The following is a 27,492-nucleotide window of genomic DNA, read 5'->3' as shown; positions in this document are numbered from 1 at the left end:
TGGCCATTAGTGGGGATTTGGTTTTAAATATGGCTCACTATGTAATAAAAGTCTGCGCTTATTTTAGAAGACTCAGGGCTGCATTCACCATGAGTTACGCCCGTCGTGTGTCAGATAAAAAACGGTAACAGCATAGCACACAACAGGAGCACAGCTCGAGGTAAAGGGGGGCTCGCTGCAGGGGCTGGGACAATGGACAATAACGTCTTTGTGTGGTCTGGACTTTTTAAAGCTCCCCCCTGGGGCAGGGGGCTCTGGTAAAAGGAGCTTCAAGTACGATGGCCTTCTGTTCGGGAACTTCAAGTCCCAATGAGGGGTGCCTTTCAGGTCCCACCAACCCTGTGCTTCACCAGACTCCTGGGGACAGATACCTTAAAAGTAAGTCCACTGACCAATGGCCTGAACTTCCAGAACATGAAAATGCTCACAGAAGCGGCTGAACAAACGTAGCTGGCTAGTTTGGTTTGACAGCACCCTGAGTCCTGACAGGTCAGAGTGGCCTTGCCCGCGCTCCCGCAGCGGTTCAGAGCAGATCCCACCATGGGTGTTACAGAACTGAAATACAAGATACAGCCTGCAGGTGACCATCTCGGACCCCCACCTCCATAGCTACTCTCTCAGGACAGCCTGTCCCAGGTCCGCAGGTCACCTCAGCCAGGCCACAGATGAGCCCAGCCTGAATTCAAGGTGTGAGTTCATTCCCTGATCCCCAAACAGGGGACCTGAATACATGCTCTGAATTCAGAATGGAGAGAAAACCCACAGTGGTGTTGCTCTGATAGAAATCTTTGCATGATATGGGGCCCTGACCCCTCTAGCACCCTCAGTACATTCCACCAGGGACACCGGGGCCAGCCCAGAAGCCACTGGCAGGGACACTCAAGGCAAAAGCAGTGTGTATCCTGCCCAAGTCTCCCAACAGCCTGCTGACCTCCGAGTCACTGCCACCCGCGGGTCACCCCCAGCAGCACACTCGTCCTGGGCATGCTCATTTCGCTCCTCTAGTGGTGGTCACGGGCCAGCCCAGGGCTCGGCTCCTAACAGTGTTTCTGGACGAATGCAAGATGCCAAGGGCTCTGTCTAGACCAGCCTCTGTGTAGAGGCCCCCAGGGCCAGGCCCTGACTCAGTCACCCTGCACCCGATGCCGACTGCCCCAGAAGCGAGGGAGGGAGTGGGATGCACTGAGTTTTAGGTTCTCCTTTGATAAGCCAGCCTGGCCACACAACTTTGGACAAAGTCAAGCTCCTGGGTCTCTTGTTCCTCTTGCTGGGAGATGCAGCCGACATGGGAAGGGCCTTGCTACACAGCTCGGGCCAGCAGCTCCCCACGTGTCCCTGGGCAACCACGAGGTCTGCTCTCAGTTCACCACCAGCCCAAACCGATACTGTGTGTTGGGAAAGCACAGGCTGGTAGTCACGGCTCTCGGGACTTGTTTGCAAGTGAGTGCTGAGGCCTGACCCCTCTGCCACCCGCACAGCCAGAACCACGCACACCCAGCAGCTCCAAGGGCCCCGATGTCTTTCCCAGGCATCTAATGCTCACGGGGAGCAGGTGGATCGTAGACATGCCTTCACACACCTGTCCACTGGGATAAGGAACAGCTGAGACAAGGTGTCCAGACAGAGGACTCGAAGGAAACTAAACAGGTATGAAGTATCCCCAGCGCTCTCCACGGGAGCAGAAAAGAACACCACCAGTTAAGGGGCCATTTAGTGACTGTTGACACTGTGGATGAGCCTGACGACAGAGATGGACACCTGGTGAAGTAAACTCCTCGGAACAAAGACCGGGACAGTGGGAGCCCAGGGCATGAAGGACACATGAATGGCCGGGGCACAGAGCGGGCCAGGGCACCCTGGGCCACTGGCCGGGGACAAGCTGCAGACCCAATACCTGGTTTCCCAGGTACTTTGTGGGCACCAAAGTGACACGTACGACGAGGGTGGAAAACGGAGAAACACACCAAACAAAAGCAGCAGCAGATGCGCCCTCAGCATCTGGGGGGGTCCCTCTGGTCTGGAGGCTGCTCCCCACGTGTGACCCACTGTGCTTCTTCCCGTTACCCAAGCCATTTTCCAGTCATTAGTCCTTTAAAGAGAATACATGTCCCTTCATTTCTGAGAGCTGCCCACTTAGTCAACTCTCAGGTGTGCTACCGACAGCACTCACGGGCCCAGCAGAACGCACGGCCGGTCGGGAGAGGAGGAGCGTCTCTGCCGGTGAACACGGGGCTGCAGTGCGACCCACACCTGGGCAGGGCCTGCGTTCGGAGGCCCCTGACAGCATCTGCAGGCACACGGCCTCCCAGATCCCAAAACATGGCCCGAGCACAGTGCCCGCGCAACTGCACTCGACTCTGCTGAAGTCAAGACACTCCCATAAAAACCAATGCTTTGACCCGAGGGACCCACCTGCACCTCCGCAGTATGGAAACATCATCCACACAGCACCTGGGCGGTCCCTGTGAGTGCCCTGCTTACTTGTACCTCTAAGGACGCTCAAACTTTGTTTCATGTTTTTTAAGGACAGATTACAATTAAAGTTTGAACAAAGGAAACTGGGTCCTACAGACCCCCAGGTGGGAAGCAGGGCAGGCTTCAAACCCCCTCCACTCCCCAGACACAACCCTGCAAGCCTGCTGGAGCTCTGAAGGGCAGGGGTCTTCCTCTGGTCGAGACCCACCTGAGTTTTGGGAGGCCACTCACCTTGGCTGGCACCCCCTTCATCACTCTGTTCGTTCATGATGCCAAGAACTGGGCACAAGCCTGGGCACAGGAAACTCTCAAGGTGCTAGAAGGGCCGGCCAGACTCACCAGGCCCACAGCGCCCTCCTGGGCAGGACCCTGGGTGATGCCCCGTCAGGCACGCAGCCCTGGGCTCCGGGTGTCCATGTTGCAAGGTGGTGGCCTCTGATGGCCCAGGATGAAGTGGACAGCTCCAAGGCAGGATTGGGCGTCCTGGGCCAAGCCGCCCGAGGGCAGGACCCACACCTGAGTCTCCAAGCAGGAGTGCTCTCGGCCATGGTTAATCTGCTCTAATAGAAGAACCATCTCGGAGATGCCCCAGCCATGGTTAATCTGCTCTAATAGAAGAACCGGGGTCTGCTGATCAGATGTTTAATCACAGTTCTGGCCCGGAGGTCATGTGATCAACCCCAAACCATCCCCAACACTCCCTCTTCCTGCCCAAAGGTAAACACATTTCTGACCCACCCCAATTCTGAGGACTGAAAATGCACACTGGCCTCACAATTACAAAAATAATGTTAAAATGTGTTGAGTTTACAATCTACATGTAACTATCTGTTGTCGACTGCACAGAAAAACAACGCTCTAACGTGGAAGGTCACAGCCCAGGAGCCTGTGACCCCTCCCTCTGAAGCCAAGCTACAAGGACGTGGTGTAGCCGTTGAGTGACTCAGCAGAGAGTGGGCGGGATTCCAATTCCTTAAAGGTAACACACTGCGGGTGGCAGGGGAGGTTATGGATGTGGAGCCCACCCGAGGAAGACTCCCCACCACCACCTCCCCTCCCTCCATGGTACTGGTTCCTCTTGTCACTGAGAAAACAGATGAGTTAGGTTTTAAAATAGACCCTTTGCCCCATCAAAACCGCAGCAGAGCCAGCGAGCGTGAATTTTACCTTGCTCCCTCTACTGGCCTGACCAGGAAACACCGTCACCGGGCAGAGGTGACACTGAGAGGTGGAGATGGCTGAGCTGTGACTACATCACACAGGAAAGAAAGAATGGAGGCACCAATGACTCTTGAAGCACAGAAGGGTTATTTTCCTACAAATGGAGTGAAATGGGGAGACTTTATGGAAACACCATGAAAATACATAATGAGTCCATCAAGTTTTCTCTGACAGGGCCGCAGTGGGCTCAGTGTGGTGCCGGGACCGCGGCTCTGCAGCAACCGGTACAGGCGGTGGGCCCCTCGGAAACTGCCATCAGAGATCGAAGCCTATCAGGGCTCCAGTGGGCACCGTATGGCCATGGGCCATCAGCACCTGGTATGCAATGGCCTGGACTACGGCCACTTGGTTGGCTCTGCACTCTCACTGTGCTTGGGCCAGACGGCTGACTTTCTGCAACAGCAGCCACTTCCTGCAATTAGTCTTTTCGTGGACTTTAAACACACGGTCCCACAGCAGAGGGCAGCGTCAGCCCAGCTCCCCGACTGTCCCAGGGCCACCAGTCCCAGGAGTGCTCAGAGGCCCTGGGCCGAGGACACCAACACCCACCACCTAATCAAAAGCAGGAACCCTGAATACTCAGCCCCCGCCAACTCCACAGCCGAGTGGCTGTCCCAAATATGGGGCGACCAAGGCGGCAAGACAGTGACAACTGGCTGCAACACGGAATAAAACAACATCATAAAGTCATCATGCCACTCAGTTAAAAAAAAATTAAAAGGCTGGGAGGTGGGCTTCATGACTCGTAATTAGGAAAAGAGGAAGAGTGGTGTTACGGCAAAGCACAATCAACACACCTGGGCCGGTGGTCAAGGTGCCCTCTGCCGCAGCAGCCAGGGTGATGGTGCGCACCCCTGATGAAAAGGACACACTCTCTCTGGGGCTTCCTCCCCAAACCCACAGCCCCATTCTGGCCACGAGGACAACAGGGGACACACCCAGCTGAGGACATCCTCCTCAGAAGGACGCTGAGGAGGAGGCGAGGCGCTCAGGGTCTGGAGCGCAGTGGGCACTGGCCCGCAGGACCAGCTCTCCGCTGTGACCACGACAATGGGTGCGGAGCGCACACCAGGGTGTGTGGGAACCCGCTCCACCCCACGCGCCCCATAAATTCAGAACTACACCAAACCTCAAGTGCGCTAAGTAAAGAAATAATTCCCATCTCAGTGGGACCATAAAGAGAAAACTTAAGAAAGAAGGCCTGGAAAACACCAACAGGTGCAGTTCGTGAACGTCATCAGTGCATGAAAGAGATCGTCATTTGTAATCACTGTATTAAGTGACTGGGCAAGAACCCGAGAGACACTGTGATACAACTGAGTGAAAGTCATGGGGTGGGGGCAGGTCCTTGTATATTGATTACAAAGGCCAGGGGTCCAGGACCAGGGTCGTCTGAGGTCACACAGGTGGTGGGAGGCAACCCCAACACTTCGGCGTCACAGGCTGTCCATTGGCATTCTCACCTCCAAGTGTTTCTCCTGAAAACAGGCCCGAAGAAATGGACATATAGAAGTTCCGTGGGACTCCACAAGACATCTGACCCAGGTATCTTTGAACAAGTAGATGTCAGGAAAGACGGCAGGATGGAGAACATTCTAGACCACAAGCTAGCAAGCCTCCTCTGTAAAGGGCCACACTGTTCCCTCACAACCACTCGTGGCCACTGAAGACAGTGTGGGAACAAAACAGCAGGGCCACGTTCCATTAGAACTTTACTGACAAAGCAAGCAGCTTGCCGGGCCATAAGTTGCAGAGCTCAGCAGCCAGCTCTCGATACACAGCTCATGGGACTCTTGCACCAGCCCAGGAGATCCACCAGCAGGTTCTTCCTCCAGCCCAGCCTAAGGTCTCCTGGATTTAGGACCTGGCCCTGCTTGGGCCCCACCCTGCAGCAGGCAGAAGAGCCCTCTCCCTGGAGAAGCCCCCTCTTCTGAGGCCCAGGGAAGTCCAAGGAAGCCAGCATTTCTTGGGTCACTTCTCATTATGGCACAACCAGGCCTCAGTGATCACACAAACTTGCTGGTCCTCTCAAGGTGTCGGCAAAGTTCCAGACATTTCTGCTCACAGCACCTTCAGCACCTTTTAAACACAGAACAGATTATCTATCCACAAAGGTCCTGGCTCTGGACACACGACAGATGATGACTGGTCAGCAGGCCTAGGACCCAGAGCCGTAGCCCACAGAGACCACAGGAATGGACCAGACAGCTGGCACCTGTTGGTGGAGAGCCCAGGGTTCCAGGACGCAGGGTGGGCCCAGGGCACGCAGCCCTGACGAGCGCCCTCTTCCTCTTCCGCGGGTAGGCAGTGGCAGGTGTGTCCTAGATGAAGCCATTCATCTTATGTCTTCCTCTTGTCATTTCATTCCAAAAACATCTTAACACTCGGCAAAGTTGACAGATGTTCTGCGGAGCTCCCCACCCCCCACCAGTGCTGGCCACGCCCCCTGCGCGGAGTCCACCTATCCAGCTGAGGCCAGGAGCATCTCTGCGCACAGCCGCTGCCAACGCCCTGTGAAACTGACCCCAAAGATGCGGGAACACCCGCTGGCCCAGAAAGTTTCCCCGCCCCCCCACAGGCCATCTCTGGTCTCTTTGTGGGGGGGGGGGGGGTTCCATGATCAGTTTTTCCTGCATCTGTTTTGATGCCCATGTTCCTGGCTCCCTGAAATGCAAACTTAACCCCCAGCCTGAGTAAACCTTAGACGGCGACTGGGGACGGTGCCAGCCTGGCAGAGAGCAGATTCCTTTCCCAGATGACGCCTGAACTCAGTCACTCTGGAGACCATACGGAAGCTGCAGGGCAGTCGGGCTCCGTGTCCCTGAAAAGTGTATACATCCTTGTCATTACTGAGCAAACATAGTTAAGTTGTGTGCAGGGCTGGAGGAGACAGCCGTCAGCCCAGAGAAGCAGGTGGGGCAGTGGAACTCAGCCAACACTGCCCGGGCTCAGGGATGAAGAGGAGGCCGTCAGACCCAGCTTCCTGCAGTGTCCTGGGAGCCCGCACCCTGGTGCTCTGCTGCGGCTACTCAGTCGGAGCCCGCGTCCGGCTGTGGCATGGGAGCCCAGACCACGGTGGTCTGTGTGGACACTGGATCGGAGCCCAAGTCCTGTCAAGGGCAGCGTTCCCAAGCGGGCCCCAAGTGCACTGTGTCCTTCTCCGATTACAGCCTCCACCAGCCCCCACTCCGTCTCCACACGCAACCTCCCCTTCCGAGTGAGCCAGCACATTCCTCCCCCACGCCTTCTACTCCAGTTTGAACGTGGGATTTCACCATCGTCTCTCCCAGAATGGCTCCCCAGAGAGGAGCAGAGAGACCGCCAAGGCTCTGAGCCAGACACGTTCCTGAGGGTCAGCTGGTGAGGTGGGATCAACATCGGCAGCTACTGCTGATTCCTGCCACCGAACACAGGGCAGTCTGCCCAGCACTGGATGCTGTGGGGGCCACACGGGGGCCTACACCAAGGTGCTGTTGATGGGGGAACACGTGGTTTTCCCGTGGAGACTCAAGGGTGGAGTCCCCCCTGGTGACCTCATGGTGCATCCGATCAGCTGGACCCCAGAGCACCCCACAGCCACTACCCCAGTGGCCAGGTCCTCTTTGAAGTGGTTAAGTGCTAACATAAAGTGGTTTTAGGTTCCATAATCCATTGGTTAATGACCCCTGGCCCTTGCCCTTTACCCTCCAGGCTTTGCAGCCAGGATCAGTGCTGGGACCTGAAATCCAGCAGCCTGGCAATGGAGGCTGGAGGATGCCCATAAGGCTCTGCATTCAGGCCGAGAAACCACGAAAGCTTGAGGCTGAGTCCCCACATTTCTGACGGCAAGCTTCTGGCTGAAACAGAAACACCTGCGTTGAAAACAGGAAACACCAAGAGGACAAGCAGCACCACCCACAACCCACCGGCCATGACCGCCACTGTGTCCTGAGGGGTTTTCCCCCTGGTGCTGTCTTCCGGAAGGACTGATGAGCCTTCTCCTTCCCCATCATGGCTTCCTGGGAAGTAAAAGGGTGCTGTGAGAACAAACCCGCCCGAGCCTGAGAGGACAGGGTGTGGGGCACGCCCCCCACGCACAGGCCTGCGGGACCACCACTGCCCCTCACGGGGAAGACCTGCTGCTTTAAGTGAGCAAATCAAACCTTTTTCCTTTGAGCTCGACACCTGTGCCCTCCCCACCTGGCTTCTCCCCATGGAGAGGAGGTAGCCTTGCTTACTTTCCTGGAGGCTGCCCCACTGGGCCACAGCCCCTACTTCTGAAAGCATCAAAAGCATCCTGTCCCCAGCAGCCCTGTGACACCAGCCAGGAGCAGCCTCACGAGGGACTCCCTCAGGAGGGACTAGAGGCCCCCAGGCTTGCAGTGTAGCCTCAGGTTAAAGCCCACCTGGGCGCAGGTGTGTTCTTCTCACTTCCCCACCAACCAGACTCATCCCACAGGGCTCCTGCCATCATCACCCCAAGGGTTGGGAGGAGGTGCTCAGGGGAAACACTGAGGGGGTCTGGGGGATTCTGAGGGAAGGTGTCAGGGGGACTTCAGAGTCAGAAGGGAAGGAAGCACCCCCTTTAAACCAGGGCCAAGGTCCCTGCTCTGGCCTGAACTTACTCATCGCTCCATTCAGAGCCCTCAGCCCCCCCCCCAGCATGTTCTCACACACAATACTCGCACAGTCTAGGAAACAAAGGCAGCACCAGGCCCTCAGCTACCAAGAAGCACAGACGTGGAGAAACAGCAAACCAGGAGCGGCCACACAGTTCCAGGACAGTCGTTAGACACACACGTGCATGCAGACACAGACGCTCGTGCGTACATGCAGACACACAGGGCACACATGCATGGGCACGTGCACATGTAAACACACATGCTTTCAACGTGCTCATATCAAGATACTTTGCATAGGCACACACTCATGCATGCACAGATATACCCACACACGCATGTTCGCATCACGCTCACATACAAGCACACTGGCATCACTAGGGACCACACCTCTGAAAGCTTCTCAAGACAAGAACATATTCCCAGGACTTGCATCTAAAGGGCACAACCCCTCGTGGGAAATGACAGGCCCCTGGGGACCCCACTCCCTGACACCCAGTCAGTCACATGGCTGCTCGCTGCTCTTGGACCGACCTCTCCCACCTCAGGGACCAGCGCTGGCAATCTGAGGGGGCGTTGGCTAGAGCCTCAGCCAGGCCCCTGGGGCAGCTCCCATTACCGACTCCGGCTCCTGTCTGGCTGTGGTCAAGACCCTTGGTCAGAGGGAAGAGGAAACCTAAGAACAACCTGGCGCGTCTCTCCTCTGATTTCAGCTCAACTCGATCCCTCCCCAGTGACCATCCTCTGAGCCTCCAAGAACGCAGGCCCAACCCGCAGGCACCATGAACAGACAGCCCAGGAGAAGAGAGGTCATGGCCATGTATGGGACAGGCTAGCCCCCGGAGAGGGAAACCGAGGCATAAGGAGAACTCAGGGATAGCCCCAGAGTCCCCTAAGGCCTCACACCACCCTATGCTGGACATGCCCACTTGAGCAGAGAGTGACACAGACGGGGATGCCTGGTGCGCCCCCGCATCGCAGTTGGAGCCAGGCCACAGCCACTGTGCTGGCCAGGGGCACTGCCTGCATGTGAACATCCAGACCGGCTCGGCATCGGGGCAGTAGCATATCCCACAGCCCAACTGCCACCGGCCCTCCTCCCACGGCCAGAAACCCCAGGGCTGTGAGTCACACAGGACACAGCAAGCAGGGATTGTGCTGGAGAATGACCCAAAACTCAGGAAACTAAACTGCTGCCTGGAGCAGAGCTCCCACCCCCATCCACACAAAACAAAAAGGCACTTCCACTCCTCCCCCAACTGTTTTCTCAGAAATAAACCGCCAGGGAAAGAGAGAGGAAGTGAGCCAGGAACCCTCAAGGAGGTACCAGGGCCTTGCTCAGGGCCCTGCCGGAGGCACAGGCAATGGGGCCCCGCAGACACCCTCAGCACAGACTGGACCCAACACCAACAGTTCAAAGCCTCCCTGGCACAGCCCCACAGCCCCCAACAGCCACAGAGACCACCTGGATGGGGCCTGCTCACAGGAGTTCCTGGCAGGAAGTTCAAGGACCAGTGTACCCCATGGCACCAGTAGCCATGGATGGGGGAGTCAGGCACCTCATTCTCAGCAGGTACTGCTGAAGCTCTGGGGGCTTATCTGCACAGAACAGGTCTTTACTCTAAAGACGGAGTTCCCCTCTTTTTCACAAAAGAAAGGTATTAACCCTTTGTGCTCTGTTCTCCCTGCTGGACAGTACTGCCCCAGTGTACCCCAGAAGAGAGCCCAGGACCCCCTTGGGACGGTCCCCAGTGGGTGCCCACAGCCAGCCACCTGCCAGGGTCCGGATGGCCCTTTCACCCATCCGATTCTCATGCCGTCCACATCACTGTTACCTGGCCTCAGCAGCACGGGGCCTCTCATGAGGGCAGGCACAGCTCACAGAGGTGGGTCTTCTCTCCTGGGGCCCCCAGCTGACCTCGCATGCCCAGAGCTGCTCACGAACGTCTGCGCACACTCCCCAGTACAGCTGTTGCTGCAAAATGACTCCACAGGACACCCCCGCAAACACGCTGATATGGAAAGCACCTGGCCGTGTGAACGGTAGTTAAAACCCAACACCGAACATCACACTTTGCCCTCCAGTCTCGTATCTGCAGATGGGTGATGCTTATAAAATTCATACCCACAGCGGTGATAACCCGGGTGGCTGGCCACACACAAAGCCATTAACCAGACGCCAGCAGATGCAGCCTCGAACCTGACCCCAGGCCCGGCTGCTACACCCTCCACAGTAATGGTGCAGAAATCCCATTTCTTTCATGTAAACTTTTCTCCTTTCTCTCTGTCCACTTTCTTCCTTAATCATTAAGCCCTTAGGACAATAGACTCAGATGAGCAACAAACTGTCTTAAGAAGAAAGCCTCAGGTGTGTGGACCAAGAATTTCCTTCCCGCAAACTAAAGAAGCCAAAGATAACATCTTGACTTCAGTCGTGTTTCAGCCCCAGGCCCAAGAAAGAGTGAAAGTGGAACCCTGGGCACCACACCCTTGTGAAAATAGTGAGAACAAAGCCGTGGCTGACATCAGGACCCGACACAAAGGTCAGCCACTGGGTTCTGGCCAATCGCACCGGGGGAAAGTCAGATGAAAGTCCCCCTATAGCCATCAGGGAACCAGGCCTTTGACCTCTAGCTTACCTCTGACTCTGGGCTTGGCACCATTTCCTTAAAATAAACCTTTACTTTCTTGGCTGAAAACTGCTGTTTCTATATTATTGGGCTTCGATGTGAGCAGGCAAAGGGACCCCTTCAGGCTGATAACAGCCGTTCAGCAGAGAGGCCATCACGGCAGCCTCCAGAGGAGGGCGGCCCTGGAAGGTGTCCTCCCATCTCCCATGACGCAGGAGCTCAGGCCTGGGGGTTTCTGGTCAGGTCCCAGGACTGTGGCCACAGGCCCACTGGGCAGACGCCCTGGCAGAGGCTCCCGACCCCGGCCGGCTCCTTCAGTGGGCAGGGAGGCAAGAAGAGCCCACCGTTCGCCCACTGGGTCTGACCTGCACGGATACCACTGGTCCACCCCGGCCACCCCAGCGTGGTCTGTGAGCCTGAGCTGCAGCACGTGGCCGTGAACCAGCCATCTCCCAAGCTCCTGTGTGGCCTTGGCCCTGAGCAGCTCCAAGACCACTCTTGCAGCACACTCTTTCCAATGCCCCCTAGGAGAACTTCATCGGAAATCCCAGTGGTACAGAGTAAGCCTGTCACACATAGCTTAGTACAGGACATTCAGGGTCAGTTACTTGAAGGGTGAGGAAGGCAGGCTCCTCCGGCCGCTCCGCCCGCTCCCTGTGCCGTGGCAGTGTGGCCTCACAGCCCTAGGCCGCCCCCTGTGGAATTCCCCTGGGCTACTCCACTGCCCCTGGCTTCAGACCCTGACTTAGCACCCAGGCGCCTCTGTCCAGGGCCAAGGTCACCCATAGGCCACAGCATTTCATTCAATCTGGATGCTATATCTGGGGGCTGCAATTCTGAAGGGCTGAATTTTAGAGGACACCATTTTGGGGGCTGTGTTCTGGGGAGCTGACTGCTCATCCTTGTCACCAGACAGTCTGACTCCAGCCCGTCAGCTGGGCCCAGCACAGCACTGTGACAGCCACAAGTGCCTACGTCACTGAAGGGGGAAGCAGAAACAGAGTTTGTCTGCGGGGTCAGCTGCTCCCTGCTCACAGCCATAGCCCAACCCATGAACAGTGACAGGCGGGTGGTGCCTTCGGTGCAGGGACACCGGACGGTCACACAGCCCAGGCCTCAGAAGCAGAACAAGCCACGAAGCTTGCAGCCTCCATGTGGACAGGGCTGGGGTCTACACCTGCAGGCCCACCCTGCCTCCTCACCACCCCCTGCCAGCACCACTGTCCCCAGTCCCCAAGTCCTGCACAAATGTCCCCTTCAGAGAGGCCACTCTGACACCCACACCCTCATGGTGCTCTGTTTCCCCCATCGCACCACAAACCACATGCTCAGTCCTATAGCTGCCATGCCCCAGGAGAAGGGCCGGAATCCTCTGTTCACTGATGCACCGAGGACCATGAGGGACCATGAGGGACCATGAGGGTAGACACTCCACAACCCTCACAGGACAGGCGGCAGCGGCCACAGCCAGCACCACTGGCCCCGGAGCAGCCTGGCCCTTTGGGGCTGCTGTTGGAGGCATCTCTCAAGCCCACCCCCCTGAGCAGCAGCAGCTACCACCACTGGTGTCCACAGCTCAGACCCCACTTTGGCAGAGCATCAAGATCAGTTCTGGGGAAATTTCCAGAAGAAAAGACCACAGAATTGGCCCAAGAGACAGTGGGCCCCCACTGTTCACAGGGCACACAAGCTGGGAACACACTTCAGACCAGGGCACAGACGTGTTGCCTCTACTCACATGGCCCAAGATGGGCAAGGCACCCCCCGGCCACATACTGAATGGGGCCTGCTGGGGGGCTAGAGGAGAGGACAGATGCCCCATAGCATGTGACGCAGTGCCAATGACCAAGCCCCTCTCTACCTGCCACCCTGTCCAGTCACACACACACGTGCCCACGTGTGTACAAATGCAAACATGCAATGAGTGCTCACCTGCTGCCCATGCAGACACAGACACGTGCAGGCAGATGCATGCCCACTGCACACGGCACCCCCCGACACACACACACACACACACACACACACACACACACGGGCTTGGCAGGAGGAGGTAACCACGTCATCACTTGATTTCTAAGAAAAGGGCCTGTCATCTAAAGATGGTCCAGACCCCTGTGTGCACACGGAGCACGCATGGAGCATGCATGGGTGCAGGCCACGTTCCCAGAACTCTCAGCTGTGCTCCACGCATGAGGGTCCAGCTACCGTTTGTTCCTTCCCCTTTACCAATGGAATTCCATACAAAACACACGTGTGGTGACCTGTACTGTCTAGCTAACATGAAAACCCCTAGAAAACATCTGAGAGCCAAGCCACCTACAGCAAATCCCGAGGAGACTGGCTGAACACGGGGTCTGCATAACAGGACAACTGTGCTGCCTGCGCTTCCTGTGTCAGTGTGATGCGTCCCTTCCTTCCTGAAACCCAGTGACGGGTGTCGCTCCATGTCCTTGCCCAGCAGGACAGAACCCGAAAGTTTTCTCCTGCCCCACTTTTCAACTGCACTGCCCCCTAAACTCCCACATGCCTCCCCTTCCCGAGTTGTGCTCTCAGCACCCCAGTGGCATCAGCCCTGCACTTGGCAGAAAACTTGCTCAAAACCTGGGGTCATGGCCTCAGAGGCTGCACGACCCCTGAGCTGGCCTAGCAGATGAACTCGCAGAAGGCTACAGGCTACCCACTGCCCACTGCTAACGGTCAGCCTGCCATATGCCATGTCAGGACAAAGGCCACGCTCCCCCGGACTGCCCGAATCAGCTCATCAGGGCTCGCAGACCCCCTTTACAGAGGGCAGAGGAGAGACCCCTGGGTGCCCAACAGGACCTCAGCAGCAGAGAGTGAAATCACAGACAGGAATCCGAAAAGCAGAACAGCAACCCAGAGAGGAGGAAACAGAGTCAGAGCCACGGGAACGGCCACGTGAGGAAGAATCTCAGCTGGGGGCAGGACACATGGGGGTTGTGGGCTCCCACACCTCCAAGGGCGGGACCGCCTCCCTTAGCCACCAAAGCTGGGGGTAGAACTTTCTGTGGGGGCTGGGGCCACTGGCCCTGCCCCACTAGAGCCCTGCATGTCTGTCCACTCTGTGGTCCCGCACAGGCTGACCATGGCCTCCAGGACTAACCACACCTTGAGTGGTGTCACCAAGGGGGTCAGGCCGGGCTTCCCAGTGTCAGTAGAAAACCCACCATAATCAGAAGTCAGGGTAAAACACCCCACTCCTCCTCCCTACCACCCCACTTCAGTAAGGTATTTCTACCAAGACACAACGTATGAGGACACTGGGATACATAAAAACCTGTCCTCTCCAGTTTAGACCAGTCTCCCATCACAATAAAATGCAGAATAAATGTCCTGTGAAGCAGGGGACCAGAGTGTGGTGCCCATCCTCCGTAAGGGGACCAGCCCCCAGGAAAAATGAACCCCAGTCGTACCAGAACACCAGGTTCCACCTTACTGGAAAGGAACAGGGAGGTGGGGAGGGCCCTCAAAGGTGTCCTCAGCAGAAGCTAACAATGACCTTGGCCTCTGCTTCTCATGCTGGCCTCCCCTTCCCTCCGCCCGGCAGATTTTCCCTCTCTGGGGGAGTGTCTCCTCTAAGAGGGCCGAGGCCTCCCTGAAGCAGAGCTGAGTGCAGGGCCACTGTCCTCCTGGCTCTAAAGCACGAGGCATGGGCCTGCCAGCCAGAAGAGCTGAGGACAGAGCAGCAGGACTAATCCAAGGTCAGGGCTCAACATCTACCACCCACCATGCTACCACTAGCCTGAATGTCCCAGGGGCTTCTAAAGTCAGAAAATGGGCCAAGCTTCATAGGGACACGGCTCCCAATGAGGCCTCAGCCATGAGCACAGAGAGGGCCCAGGAAGCTGCGGATCCTTCCAGTCTGGGTGCCACAGGCTCCAGGCCCTCCTGCCTCCAGGCTGGAATGACCAGGGTGTGGTCTCACAAACCCCTGGGCTGTGGTGGAAATAGGAGGGGTGGGGCCCCAGGGTGAGGGGTGAGGATGGTGCATCCTATTTCCACGACAGCCCGAGGATTTCCAGGGACAAGGTCTCCCCAAACTTGCCCCACCACCACCAGGAAGCCCACCCAGAAAGCAAGGTACCTCCCTGAAGGTTTCAAGGGTCACCCAGAGTTGGGAAGGAACTTTGATAACACCAGTGACCCCGTGATGGGGCAGGCATGGCCACTGGCCTGGGACCATAAAGTTCAGACCCCACATACTGTGGACCCCACACGAGGGCCTTTGGAAGCAGCTCCAGCCTGGTTGTTCCCAACTCCTATGGGCCCTTCCCCAACCAGCAGGGCGCATGGTGGATTCCCCAGGCTCCCTCCGCATCAGGCTGGTGACATGGTGCCCTTCACTCAGCATCTCTGAGTGCAGACAGCTTACGTTAAAACTCAGACCGTGGTCTGACAGCTTACGTTCAGACTCAGAGCCAAGCCAGAGACACGGAAAGACAACAGCACTGTGACCACTGAGCAGGGAGAAACCTTCTCTGCTGTCTCTTTCCGAGAAAGCATGAAGTGCATGGAACATAAATGCTGAAGTTACGAGTCAGCTCTGGGCCAGCTTAGCCAAGTGTCACAAGTTCGGCTGAAACCATAAAGGGTCTGTTAACAAGTGAGCACAGACCCTACCCTGGGCGCTCCTCAGTCTGCGATCACCCAGACAGATTCTGTTTCTGGCCAGCCCCCAGCAGAAACTGGGGGGATCAGGGTTCAGAAAGCAGAAACACTCAAGTAGGGGGCTTGAGGCCAGCTGGGCGATACACTTGCCCATGGGCTTGAAGGCCCAGAGCACCGCATGAGAGCTACTGAGAGCAGAAGGGACAGGCAGGAGGAAAATTATCCCCAGCTTCCAAACAAGCCCCAAAGTCTGGAGAGAAACTGAATGTGGTACCCAGACACCCAGTAGGACAGCCCCTCTGGGAATACAACAGCTCCTGGCGGCCCGCCGAGCTCATTCTTGGTGCTCAGAACCAGAACCACAGGGCAGTGGTGAAAGACTGAGTTTACAGACTCTGACTCCATGTTCCACCTGGTCTCAAGCCACTGTGCCAGGAAGCAGCTAGGGAGCAGCGGTGATCAGCCCCACACCCAGCAGAGCAAAGATGGGCAGCTGCCTCACCTTGAGGGAAGGGGCACCTGAAGGAAGGGGCAGGACCCTAATGAAGGATGATGCAACAGCCCGTCAGGACAAGCCTTCCAGCAGGCTCCTAATGGTGCCCCCAGGAGGGCCTGGCCTTTCATGCCGGCCTACTGGGCACTCAGGACCTGTGGCCTCCACTGACCTGTTTGTTCTCTTTCCTTAAGTGCCTGGAGCTGAGAGCTTCCTCCCAAGGCTGCAATGGGGGGCGGGGCACAGGCAGGGGGGGCCCCAGCTGTGGATAATAGACTGGGTCCTCTCATTTCCCCCAATTTCTAGAGGGAGGCTGAGAGCAAAGATGAAGCTGATCACCGCGGGGGGGCGGGGGGGGAACCCATCCAGCTGCTGCAAGAACAGGAGCCTGGAGCCAGGATGAGGAGGCACAGGCCTGAGGGAGCCCCCACAAGAGAAAGTGAAAGTGCTACAGACCCGGGACTCCGGAACAAAGACGGCCAGGGATCCCCTCAGCCTAAGCACAGTTGGGGGCCTCTCCCCAACACTCACCCAGGCCCCGCCCTGCCAGGGGCCTGTTGTCACTCCTGTTGATGACCCACAGAGTGGGTGCACACAACTGGGACCTCAGCTGGGGCTTATTTGATGGGTGGCCCTTAGTCTCGCCGCGTGGGGAGCAAGGGCCTGAGGAAGCAGGAAGGCGCGCCGGCGAGCCAAGCACCCCCACAGCTTCCGCACCCTACCCGGCACAACTAGGCAGGGGTTCTCACCAAAGGCCCCTCCCCCCGTTCCCATAGTTACCCTGGGCGTCTCCCACCTCCCACACCTCCCCACTGCCCCACCCTGAGTTCTAGAAAGAAGGTGCTTCCAGGGCCCCGGGGCGAGGGGGGGGTCAGTGAGGGAGCAGCACAGGGGGCTACAGCCCTAGAAGTGATGGGCAAAGCCAGGATCCTCCACCCGGCGTCCCGCGACTAAGCTTGGTGGGGGCTCTGCAAGCAAGAGGGGGGCGGGACGGGGGTGCGCGTGAGGGAACCTCAGGAGGAGGCGAAGTGAGAGGAACTGTGGAGGACCCTGGGAAAGGGGATACAAGGGCGGGAGAGAAGCCCCACACCCTTTCCTCCGGTCCCCCTCCCACCGCGAACCGCCCCCATCCCGGCGAAGCCCGGCTCCGCCTTTGTCCGGCAGACAGGTGCGGCTGCGCTCACCCGGGCTCGGGCTGTCGGGCTCGTGGCCCTCGGGAGCGCCCGGCGCCTCGCTCAGCTCTGCTGCCTCGTCCTGGTCGCCGTCCGCCCGCGCCTCCACGGGCACCACGGTGAAGTTGGTGGGCATGTTACTCCGGTCACTGCGCGCTTAAGGCCACACCACGCGTCCAAGCCAGGCTCCGCTCCGCCCGCTCCCGCCGGCGCCGCGGGACTTGGGCGCAGAGGCGGGGTCCACGCGGCCCGCCCCCGGCCCGCCCCCGGCCAAGTCCTCGCCCCGCCCCACCAGCCACGTGACCTCACCTGCGGTCCCGCGGCCCCGAGAAAAGTTTGCGCGGGTCGGGGCGGAGCGCTTTCCGCAGATGTCCCTCCCCCGGCCTGTGCCAGGACTACCCGCGCCCCCAGATCTTCCCGTATCACCCTCCTCCAGCGGGTGACTGTCGGCCCCCGAGCTGCCCCCGAGCTGCTGACACTGATCCTGCCCCTCCCGCCAGCAGGGTCCTGCCCAAAGTCCCCAACACCCCAGGGAGTAGTTCCCCGAGAAAGGCTCCGTCGCGAAACTGAAGTGTCCCCCGCCTTCTAGACCGACTGGAATCTTGTCTCCCCTCCCCCTCCTTGCCTGGCTGGAGTTCGCCCAGCGCGTGGGAAGGGGTTTCTTGCAGAAACGAGCTATGATTGGTGAGAGGGCCAGCTTCGGTCCACAAGGGACTCAATCCCACACACAAGTCATTAGAGCTCTGTGACAGGACCCCAGACCCAGGCCTGCCTGCTCAAAGGCGCCTAACCTGCCCACGCCCCACTGGTCTGGTCTGGGGACGCCAAGCGAAAGGGAAGCTTGCGGCAGAGCTCGGGGAAAGAAAGAGAGGCCTGGACGCGGACGCTGCGCGCGCACGCCCGACAGCCTAGTATCTTACAGCCTGGGGTTACTTTCCTAACCCCTGAGACACAAGGAAACGGGCCAACAAAGGGAAGTTAATCTGAAAAGTTATGACAAATAGGTGCAATGAGTCACCTCAAACAGTTTTAACACCCATAAATACAGGTGGTACCGGCAAACGCGGTCACAAATGGAAACAGAATAATCAGAATGGTCTAATCCTGTTCGAGAAGTGTGTGTGTTTCTGCAGGCCCAGGTTCTCTCTGGGCTGTAGAAGCTATGCTTTTTCCCCAACACTGTATTCCTGTAACAACCCAACGACGTATAACCAAATTCAGAAAAGCCATCTCCAATGAAAGACAAAGAAAAGGTGGGACGGCGCAGGTTTCCACCCCCTGTCCCAGGTTCCTGGCAGAAGCTGGAGACTTGTTGTCTCGGGTGCCCAGGGTCCAGGAGACCTGAGACCACTCTTGACAGGAGTTCCACCTGAACTTATGCTCTGGCAGGCTGGCGCCACCCCTGGGGAATGAGCCTGTCCCCCATGAAGAGAAGAAGATGCCCACCAGCCGTTAATCCCTCTACCAGAGAGCAGAGGAGGGCAGGGGCAGAAATGGGGGAGAAGAAGGGAAGAAAGGGAAGGGTGAGAGGGAGGCCCATTACCTAAAGCTAAAATTATAGTTTTTGGAAGAAAAAGTGTGGTGAGCCCTTCCTGACAGGGTGGGGGTGTGAGAACCACGGGGACAAAAGCCCAGAGGGGACAGGACATGTCTGGAGCCTTTGGCTACCCTCTGGGACCAGGATTCTCCTGGTGGTTGGGGTGGGAAGAATTCTCTGAGAGGACTGTCCAGGACTAGGGTGGCCCCGAAGATCTCAGGTTTGTCTCACCTACAGTGGCTCAAAAAGGGGTTGTCACAGTCAGGGACAGCCAATGTCTCCTGCCCCACCCTAGTAGGCAGAGGGGGCTCCAAGAGTGGGCCTCTCCACCTTAGGCTCCACCCCTGTGACCGGGCTTCCGGGCCCTGCCTCCTGCTCAGAAGCTATGTTGGCCCTGGGGACAGACACATCTCTGTCACTGAGGGGGCAGGGCAGAGGCAGGCCACCAGCCCTGAGGGCCTAACTGGTTCTGGGGTTCAGCAGAGCAACGTCCTGGATCCTGAAGCGCGGCATTGTTACCTGAGAGTACACAAACAAAAAACACAGTCTAAGGAGACCCAGGAGATGGGCGGGGCAGCAGGGAGCGAGGGCAGCTGGGAAGGGCAGCGTGGGGCTGCCGGCATGTGAGTGCCTCCACACTATTCTTGGATCTTCCTGTCGATTGCAAGTTTTTTGAAATAAAATCATTTCATGAGTCTAAGTGAAAGCTCCTGGTTTCAAAGTGACAGGTGGCTGTATTAAAAATACTAGTGGCCACAACTTTCTATGTCCTTAGTGAGTTATCCTGATATCCTACTGCCAGCTGCCCTTGCTCTGCTCCTCTGTCCCCAGCTCAAGACATCCCAGGTATCTGGTGGCTGGATGTCTCAAGCTGCCTGCATTGCCCTTGGCCTTCAGGATTGGGGTGCAGGGAGGTGTAGGGAGCAGTCCCTTCAAGATGGAAAGGTGGGGTCCCCACCAACAGAGCTCTTGGAGACCTTGCTGGGGTTTTATTTTGTTTGTGTGAGAAAAGTAAGGAGTGATAAAAGAACACAGAGCCCTGGATGGGTGGCTCAGTTGGTTGGAGCATCGTCCCATGCACCAGAAGGTTGCAGGTTCGATCCCCTATCAGGGCACACACCTAGGTTGCGGGTTCAATCCCTGGTAGGTTGGGGCACATACAGGAAGCAACCAAGGATGTTTCTCACACTGATGTCTGGTGACTTCGCTGTGAGCACATACAAACCACAGGACAAACTGGAGCCCTGAAGGGGTGCTGGTGCTTGAGCACATCGTAAAGTGTGAGACGGCCCAAACACCATTTTGCCCTCCGGCCTTGTTCTGGTTTTACAAGTAACTTCAAGTAAATCCCAAGCAAATGTTTGCTGTCAGCTCCAGGAGAGGCCTTGGCAGAGCCCAGGCTTCAGAGTTGGAGAGTGAGCCCAGGATGGGTGCAGGGGCCCTGGGGCTGGCACCGTCCCCACTGAGCTGCAGGTAGCCTTGGCCAGAGAGGCCAGACCAGACCAGCCAATTCGTGAATTCCCCGCAGCAGCAATGCATCCCGAACCAATGGTAGTAGCTCCCTGGACATATTCGAGATGGTCACTGTGAGCCCAGATAGCTGGCCCTGAGAAATTCAAACATGAGGCCAAATCCAGCTGCTCTTGGGTATGAAAGGTCTCGGGGTCATCCCACCAGGAAATCCCGCTGAGTCCATGAGGGAGGAAAAGCCTGGCCCAGGTCCTGGCCAGAAAGGACTTGGTGGAGTCCACCCCTGTGGTCTTGAAAGTGGGGAAAACCCAGTACGTGCCCTCACAACAAACTGAGCTAAATCCTGAGGCCACTGCAGTGTGTGGGGATTTCTCCCAAGGAGGGGAGGCCGAGGAATGGGTCGTCGGCCTGGCGGACTGCAGAGGCAGAGTTGGCGGATCTGGCTCAGCTCCCGGCGGGGTCCCCAGGAGCCACAGGGCAGAAAGAGGGGGACCTAGCACCCAAGCCCACAGATGGAGGGCCTCACTTCCCTGGCAGCCCACTGCCGGAGGGGATCTTAGGCACCAAGTGTTTAAGTTGAAAAGGAGCTGCCTGCACAGCAGTCAGTGGTCAGCGTGCCAGGCATTCTGCTCTGCTGAATGTTCAGGGGACGGCGGGGAGGGAGCAGGGTGCAGCAGCATCTGATAATTGGTCCTGAAAGGAGGGTCCGCCTCATTTCTGTGAAGAGAAAGTCTGTCTGATCTGTGAAAACTCAGTCTATGAAATGCAGACTGTTCTTCCTGACATGAGACGATGCATACGGCAGGTTGAAGGCATTTTCGGGAAGTTCTAAGCACACGAGTCTGTTTTCTCATCAGCGTGTCATTTCACCTTCACCAGTGCAGATGGGAGAAACGCCGTGGAACACCACCGGCAGCCTTTTTAAAACCCGCAACTGGAAACGTGGGGAAGAGGACAGACTCGTGAGTGCTGCCGCCTTCTCCCCAAACCTCCTGCTGGGGTCCCAGCCAGAGAGCATGGACGCCCAGGGCCCTGGCCCGTCAGCCAGCACTGTAGCCTGCAGTCTCCCCCGACCCTCACTGTACCCCCCAGGTTCCCAAGGAGCCCTCAGCTCCAAGGATAGCCTGGGAGGAAGCACACATCTTGACTCTAGCTGCAGTATGACCCTCTGTCCACTCCTGTCTGGGTCTACAGGTATCACACTGCTGTCTCGCCCATGGCAAGTGCCCAGGGCCTGGTGGGCCAGCGACCTCAGCCTCAGCCCCTCCTGAAGCTGCACGGCCTTGGGGTGGGCGGTAAAGACAGCAATAACTGTCAGGGCAACAGGGCTTTGTGGCACAAACCTGGACCACACGGCCATCCTTCTGCCACCTCCGTGCCAGCCCCTCTCCCCCAGACTCCCACCCACACACTCTAGCCCAGGTCAGAGATGGCATGGGCAGGGCAAGACCCACCCTTTTCTGGAAGGCTGTGTTTCAGGGTGCAGGCCAGGTACACACCCCATTCCTCTGGACTTTCCCCAGAGTTCCAAGGAATGAGCCAGCCCCATGCTGTCCTATGCCAGTGGTGGGGATGGGAGCACCTAGCTTTGGGCTTTGGTACCTCTGACCTCCGTTCAGGCCCAGCCCCCCTCTTTGCTCCTCCATCTCTCTCCAAAGTCCTGTCCACACCAGCCTAACAGACACGTTTTTCCCAACCATTCAGTCCCTCCGAGGCCATCAGACATGACTTTCTCTGACTCCACTGCAAGTTGCTGGTGTCGATGCGGACCTCTGTGCTGACAGGGTGCCGGCCAGGTCTCCTGTTGCACCCTCAGCATCACAGAGCCGTCCTGGGGCTGAAGCGGTCCGGCCCACCCTCCAGGCTCGGAGGACGCCATGAGGCCGACCCACTGGGCTGGGCCTGGACCCGAGGCGAAGCCATCAGGGAAGCCGCAGTCTTGCAGGAGCACAGCCTGTGTCGGGGGCCACAAAACATAGATTTACGCTACAGGTGATGGCTGCCGAATTCCCCCGTGTCCCAAAAGGCATTCTTCATGAAAGAGAAACCGACAGAGTGGTCATCCTTAGCGTCAGATGTTCCTGTTTCTTAAAGATGCCGTGAAGAGAGAGGAAAGCGGGCCCCTGTGTGCCAAGACAGCTGCCATCCACACCCCCACCCCTGGCCTGGATGCGGATTCTATAAAGGTGGCCTACAGAGAGAAGACAAAGACCTAGAAAAAAGGGTGAGGATGTGAACAGATGGCCCGCAGAGGAGGAGCCAGCAGCCACGTGTGAGGGACAGGGAAGCCCACAGCGAGGAGCAGCCCCAAGAGCAGGGAGCAGTGGGCCCCCTTTATCCTGGGGCATCACCTGCACACCTGCCTGTGTAGAATGTGTGGCCACGTTGGAAACTCTTTGGCAACAACCTAGGAAATTACACAAACACACACACACACACACACACACACACACACCTCTTTCATGACCCAGCAGCTCCACTCCCTCCAGAAATGCACGAGCACAGAAGACACACATGAGGACAGTCACAGATAGGCACCGGGATGGTCACAGCAGCACCCTCAGGTCAGCTGGGCTGGGCAGTACCGCTGGGCAGACAGACGGGAATGTGTGTCCCGTGGAACCTCGCATAGCAGTGAGGGGGACACATCGTGCCCACGCAAGCCCCTCTCCATCTCACAGTCCTGTGGTGGAAGGCTGTGTGAATCTGTCCACCTCAAGCTCAAGGGCAGGCAGGCGGCAGGGTGGCGGCTCCCTGGAGGAGGGCAGGGGGGCAAATCTGGGGCACCTTGGGCTCTGCTTTCGCCTGGATGAGGCCTTCATGGCACAGAACTCACCAGGTACAGACTTGTGAGCCCCACAGGTGGCCAGCCACTCCTCACAGGATACAGGGGTGGTCAGCAGTCTCTGAGATGTGGGGTGAGCACACCTGAGCCTGACCTTCCACGTGCCTGTGCCTCCACCGGTCCCTGAATTGCCGCCCAGGTCCCAAATCTCGCATTTTCCTGACAGCAGGAGACCTGGTCCTGTTTTTATCACATCCTTCTGTCAACGAGGAAAGAACAAGCCAGCAAATCACAAAGCCGTCTAGGCAGAAAAGAACTCCGTCAGGCCTGCAGACCCCAACACAGGCTCCTGGGGCAGAGGCCCACAGTGCGCACATGGAATTTTCGTCAGTCCCCCGGCAACGGTCCGCTCAATGCAGGGAATGTGGCTCTGTCCGGAGCCTGCGCCGGAGCTGCAGAGGAGCCAGAGCACCTCCGTGCGTCCTCGCCAGCAGCTCACAGCCTCCCTGAGCAGCATCCTCCCAGCCCCCGTGTGCCGATCTCCCCATCCCAGCCCCCAAGCCCTCTCACGGGAGCTGCCGCCCACAGTCACCATGGCAGGCCCTGCTGTGAGTCTCTGTGTGCGGAGCCTCAACTGTCAGCACAACACCGATACCCGTCTGGGGGCCCAGACATTGCACAGCCAGTGAGCGGTGGGGCTGGCACTAGGGAAGGAGCTCAAAGAGCTGGGTGTCCCCAGGCCCTTGGTGGGTAGTGAGTGGAGAGGCCAGGAGGGAGCCGTGCCTTTCCCGGGAGGTGAGCCTACCGCTTGTCCACACCTCACCCGGGTGTGAGCCCTGGACAAATGTCCACAGGGCGTCCTCAGGATGCAGGCTCCCCCAGGGAAGTGTGGCTGTGCGCACTTGCAGCCTGGGCGGGACACTAGTCCTGTCACCCTGTGGCCAGGCGCGGGTGCTGTTCCCACCAAGCATCAGAATCTCAGCCCGTGTGGTCAGTGGGGATGAAAGCCTCTCCTTGGAGGGGGCGGGGCAGAGTGTGTCTCAGCCACCCAGGGTCACGCGGTCACAGCTGTCACTATGTGTGAGACATGGCCCTGGGTCACTGATGCTGTGGGTCCTGGTGCCATGTGGTCCCCCTGCCTTCTTCACCATCAACCTCGAGACCTTGTCAAAAATGGTTTATTAGTTTTGACTTTTCTTTCCCTCTTAAAAACGTTAATTCCATTTGTGATCAAATATACGTAGCATAAAATTAGCATGTAACCACGTTTCAGCATGCAGCCCAGCGCAGGAGGTGCGCTCCTGTGTGTGGCAGTGACTGAACAAGCGCATCGCCTGGTGCAGGCAAAAGGGGGCCTCAGCCAGAGCCACAGCCCTGCATCCAAGGAAACAGGACGGCAGAGCAGCCACCACAGACGCAGCGAGGCTGTCCCACAGAGCCGGCTTCTTCCACTGAGGCCAGCCCACCAGTTCCCTTGCTCTGCCTCCGCATCTTCTTGATAAAACACCCTCCTTGCCCCTGCGGGGGGGAAACTCCCAATCACTTCCACCCCGTTGGGGTGGGTATTTGCTCGGATAGACTCTTAAAAACTGTAATGTGGCCCCGGCTGGGGGCTCAGTCGGTTAGCGCGCTGTCCCAATTTGCAGGTGTGAGCCCCGTCAGGGAACATCCAGGAATCAACCACTGAATGCACGGAGAAGTGGAACGACAAACGGATCCCCCTCTCTCTCTCTCCCAAATCAATAAATAAAAATTAAAAACAGAGACATTAACACACCTTTTAGCATGTAACCATCGCCACCCCCGCCTCCAGGAATCTTGCAGAACTGGAAGCCTGTCTCTATCAAACACTAGCTCCCTGTCCCCCTGGCAAACACCATTCTGTTTCCTGCTTTTATGGATGTGACTCCTGTAGGGACCTCATGTCAGCGGTGTCCTGTAGAGTGTGTCCTTTGTGACTGGCATATTTCACCAAGCACAATGTCCTCATGTTCATGTGTATTGTAGCAGGTGTCAGAATTTCCTTCCATTTTAAGGCTGAATAATATCCCATTGTACGGGGAGACCACAATTCTGTTTACCCATTCATTCATCAGTGGACAGTTGGGTTGCTTCCACCTTTTGGCCATTGTTAATACCTTTGCTTTGTTAAATGATTTTCCCTTGTGTAGAGCGGTGTGGGAAAATTTGTCACCATTTTCGTGAAGAGTCACACACACATGAACAAACACAGGTACATGGAGACATCTCAGCAGGGACTGGGGGTGGGCAGAGGGAAAGGCACGCTCCTCTGTACCGTTTACTTTCTGCAGCCTGTGCCAGCATTGCTGGGACAAAAATACTTTACAATCATTTAAATTAAGCAGCTGCTGAGCCCAGAGATAAGCAGGTCATACTCTGGCGCCCTGAGGGCGGTGATTTCTATCCTATTATTACCCACAGCCCAGATAAAGTGACCAACAAACTGTCCCAAGGTCATACCAGTGGGTTCTGACAAACTGCCAAACACGAAGGTCCAGGGAGAGAATGTGCCCATAATGAGTTTGAGGCCGAGCCCTGCTCTGGGCTGAGCCTCCCGTGTGAGTGACCAAGGGACATGTTGTCTGTTGGCCACGGACCTAGAGTCGTGAGGGGGCCCGGGGTCACAGACTTGGCTAGCCTCAGTTGTAACAAAGATTTTCCAAACTGGCTGAGTCGTCACTGCAAGTTTTGAACTTGAGATTCCACTTGGTCAACTGAACCAAAAACCACCTCTTTTCATGACTTCTATTATATTAAGAGAGGGAAGGGGAAGTTTATTAACAGTTTCTGAGTCAGATAACTCACTCTTGGTTTAATTACCTCATTCAAAACTTAAATCTTTGGCTCAATTTACATGAAAGCAGACAGACTAATGTGCTATTAAGATGAACTGATACCTCTACAGAGAACCACTACTTTTTACAAACACTGCAGTCATTGATTTCCATTTGCTTAGGGCAATGATTTTAAGAATACATTTTAAAAATAAGCTTTGAGCCCTGGCCAGTGTGGCTCAGTTAATTAGAGTATCATCCCATAACTGAAAGGTTGCAGGTTTAACACCCGGTCAGGGCACATAATTGGACAGTGGGTTCGATCCCGGGTCTGGATACGGGCGTGGGTGACCCCCAGTCTGGACACGACCTACGGTTCCCGGTCAGGACACACACAGGAGGCAGCCAATCGATGCTTCTCTCCTGCATGGATGTTTCTCTCTCTTCCTGCCTGTGTCCCTTGCTCTCTCTCTCTGAAAGCAATGATGGAAATGCCCTTGACCCTGGCTGGTGTGGTGGTAGGTTGGGCATCGTCTGGCAAAGAGAAAGGTATCCAGTTCACTCCCCATCAGTGAGCATGTGAGAGGCAGCCGATCAATGATGTTTCTCTCCCTCTTTCCCCCTCCCTTCCTGTCTCTTTTAAATAAATAAATAAATTCTTTTTAAACAATGTCATTAGGTGAGGATTAAAAAAAAACCTTTGAGCCCTGGCTGGTGTGGCTGGGTGGACTGAGTGCCTGCCTGGGAACCAAAGGGTCACCAGTTTGATTCCCAGTCAGGGCACATGCCTGGGTTGTGGGCCAGGTTGCCAGTAGGGGGCGCACAAGAGGAACCACACATTGATGTTTTTCTCCCTCTCTTTCTCCTTCCCTTCCTGAAAATAAATAAATAAATAAAATATTTAAAAAACAAACCAAAAAAACCTTTGATTACAACAGCAGTACCAAGGTTACAACAGGCCTCACAACTCTGTCAAAGTAAGAAATGTCCAAACCTGTGGAGAATTCTTATAAGAGTATATTTGAGCCAAACTGAGGACATATGCCAGAGAGGAAGATCTCAGATGCTCCAGAAAATAACAACTTGCAGCTTCTTTTACACATTGGAAATTAAGGAGGGAATTTAGGGAAGATTACACACGTGTGGGAGGAAGCAAGTCGGGGATTATAGGCTAGTTAAAGAGTCTGTGCTCTCCCGAGGGTGAGCCTTTTGAAGGAGTGCTAACCTAGATGCACAGAAACAAACAGCAGGCCTTGTTGAAGGCGAAGGTAAACCTACTAAAATGCTATGTGCCCAAGTGTGACGAACACCATGACCTGCCCAGCGAGGAATTTATGATCAGATCACCCCGTGAGGTTACTTTCCGCAGAACCCGTTTTTTCACCCACAACTCAATACCCGCTGCCACAGCCAGATTCTCCAGAGACTAGCGAGCGACCCAGGCCAAAACCATGTAATACAAAGGCGCCGATGAGTACAGAGAAAAGGAAAGAAAAACAGGGTCAACTGGGACTGTCTGATTGCTACACTCTGCTTTTGAGGAGAAAAGCAATGCCCATTAAAAACCCAAACCAGAAAGATTTGCAACTTCGGCTTGGGGCCAGGACTAGAGCCTGTGGGAGGCGGTCAAGGAAAAGACAGCGGAAGGTCTCTTCAAAGTGCACAGGGAAAATGACTGCCGGCTGGA

At 56.6% G+C, this 27,492-nt stretch overlaps 1 protein-coding gene across 7 annotated transcripts in view; it reads right to left on the bottom strand.

Moving 5' to 3' along the window:
• SLC12A7 (solute carrier family 12 member 7) overlaps positions 1-27,492 on the bottom strand; it is an 82,702-nt gene that overhangs the window by 33,620 nt on the left and 21,590 nt on the right. For 3 of the 7 annotated variants that reach the window (XM_037137421.2, XM_037137423.2, XM_037137426.2), the window contains exon 1: positions 17,231-17,448. The exons of 3 other annotated variants lie outside the window; for them this stretch is intronic. In XM_037137421.2, coding sequence (XP_036993316.2) covers positions 17,231-17,354 — 124 coding nt within the window. In that variant the 5' untranslated portion in view covers positions 17,355-17,448. Of the gene's footprint in view, positions 1-16,218; positions 16,352-17,230; positions 17,449-27,492 lie in introns of those variants that run through there. One more of the 7 variants, XM_037137424.2, reaches the window with a different exon arrangement.

This window comes from Artibeus jamaicensis, unplaced genomic scaffold (assembly GCF_021234435.1).
Source record: "Artibeus jamaicensis isolate MK-2021 breed Jamaican fruit bat unplaced genomic scaffold, CSHL_Jam_final scaffold_369, whole genome shotgun sequence".
In the NCBI taxonomy this organism is placed as follows: Eukaryota; Metazoa; Chordata; class Mammalia; order Chiroptera; family Phyllostomidae; genus Artibeus; species Artibeus jamaicensis.
This window is presented reverse-complemented; position numbering and strand designations above follow the sequence as displayed.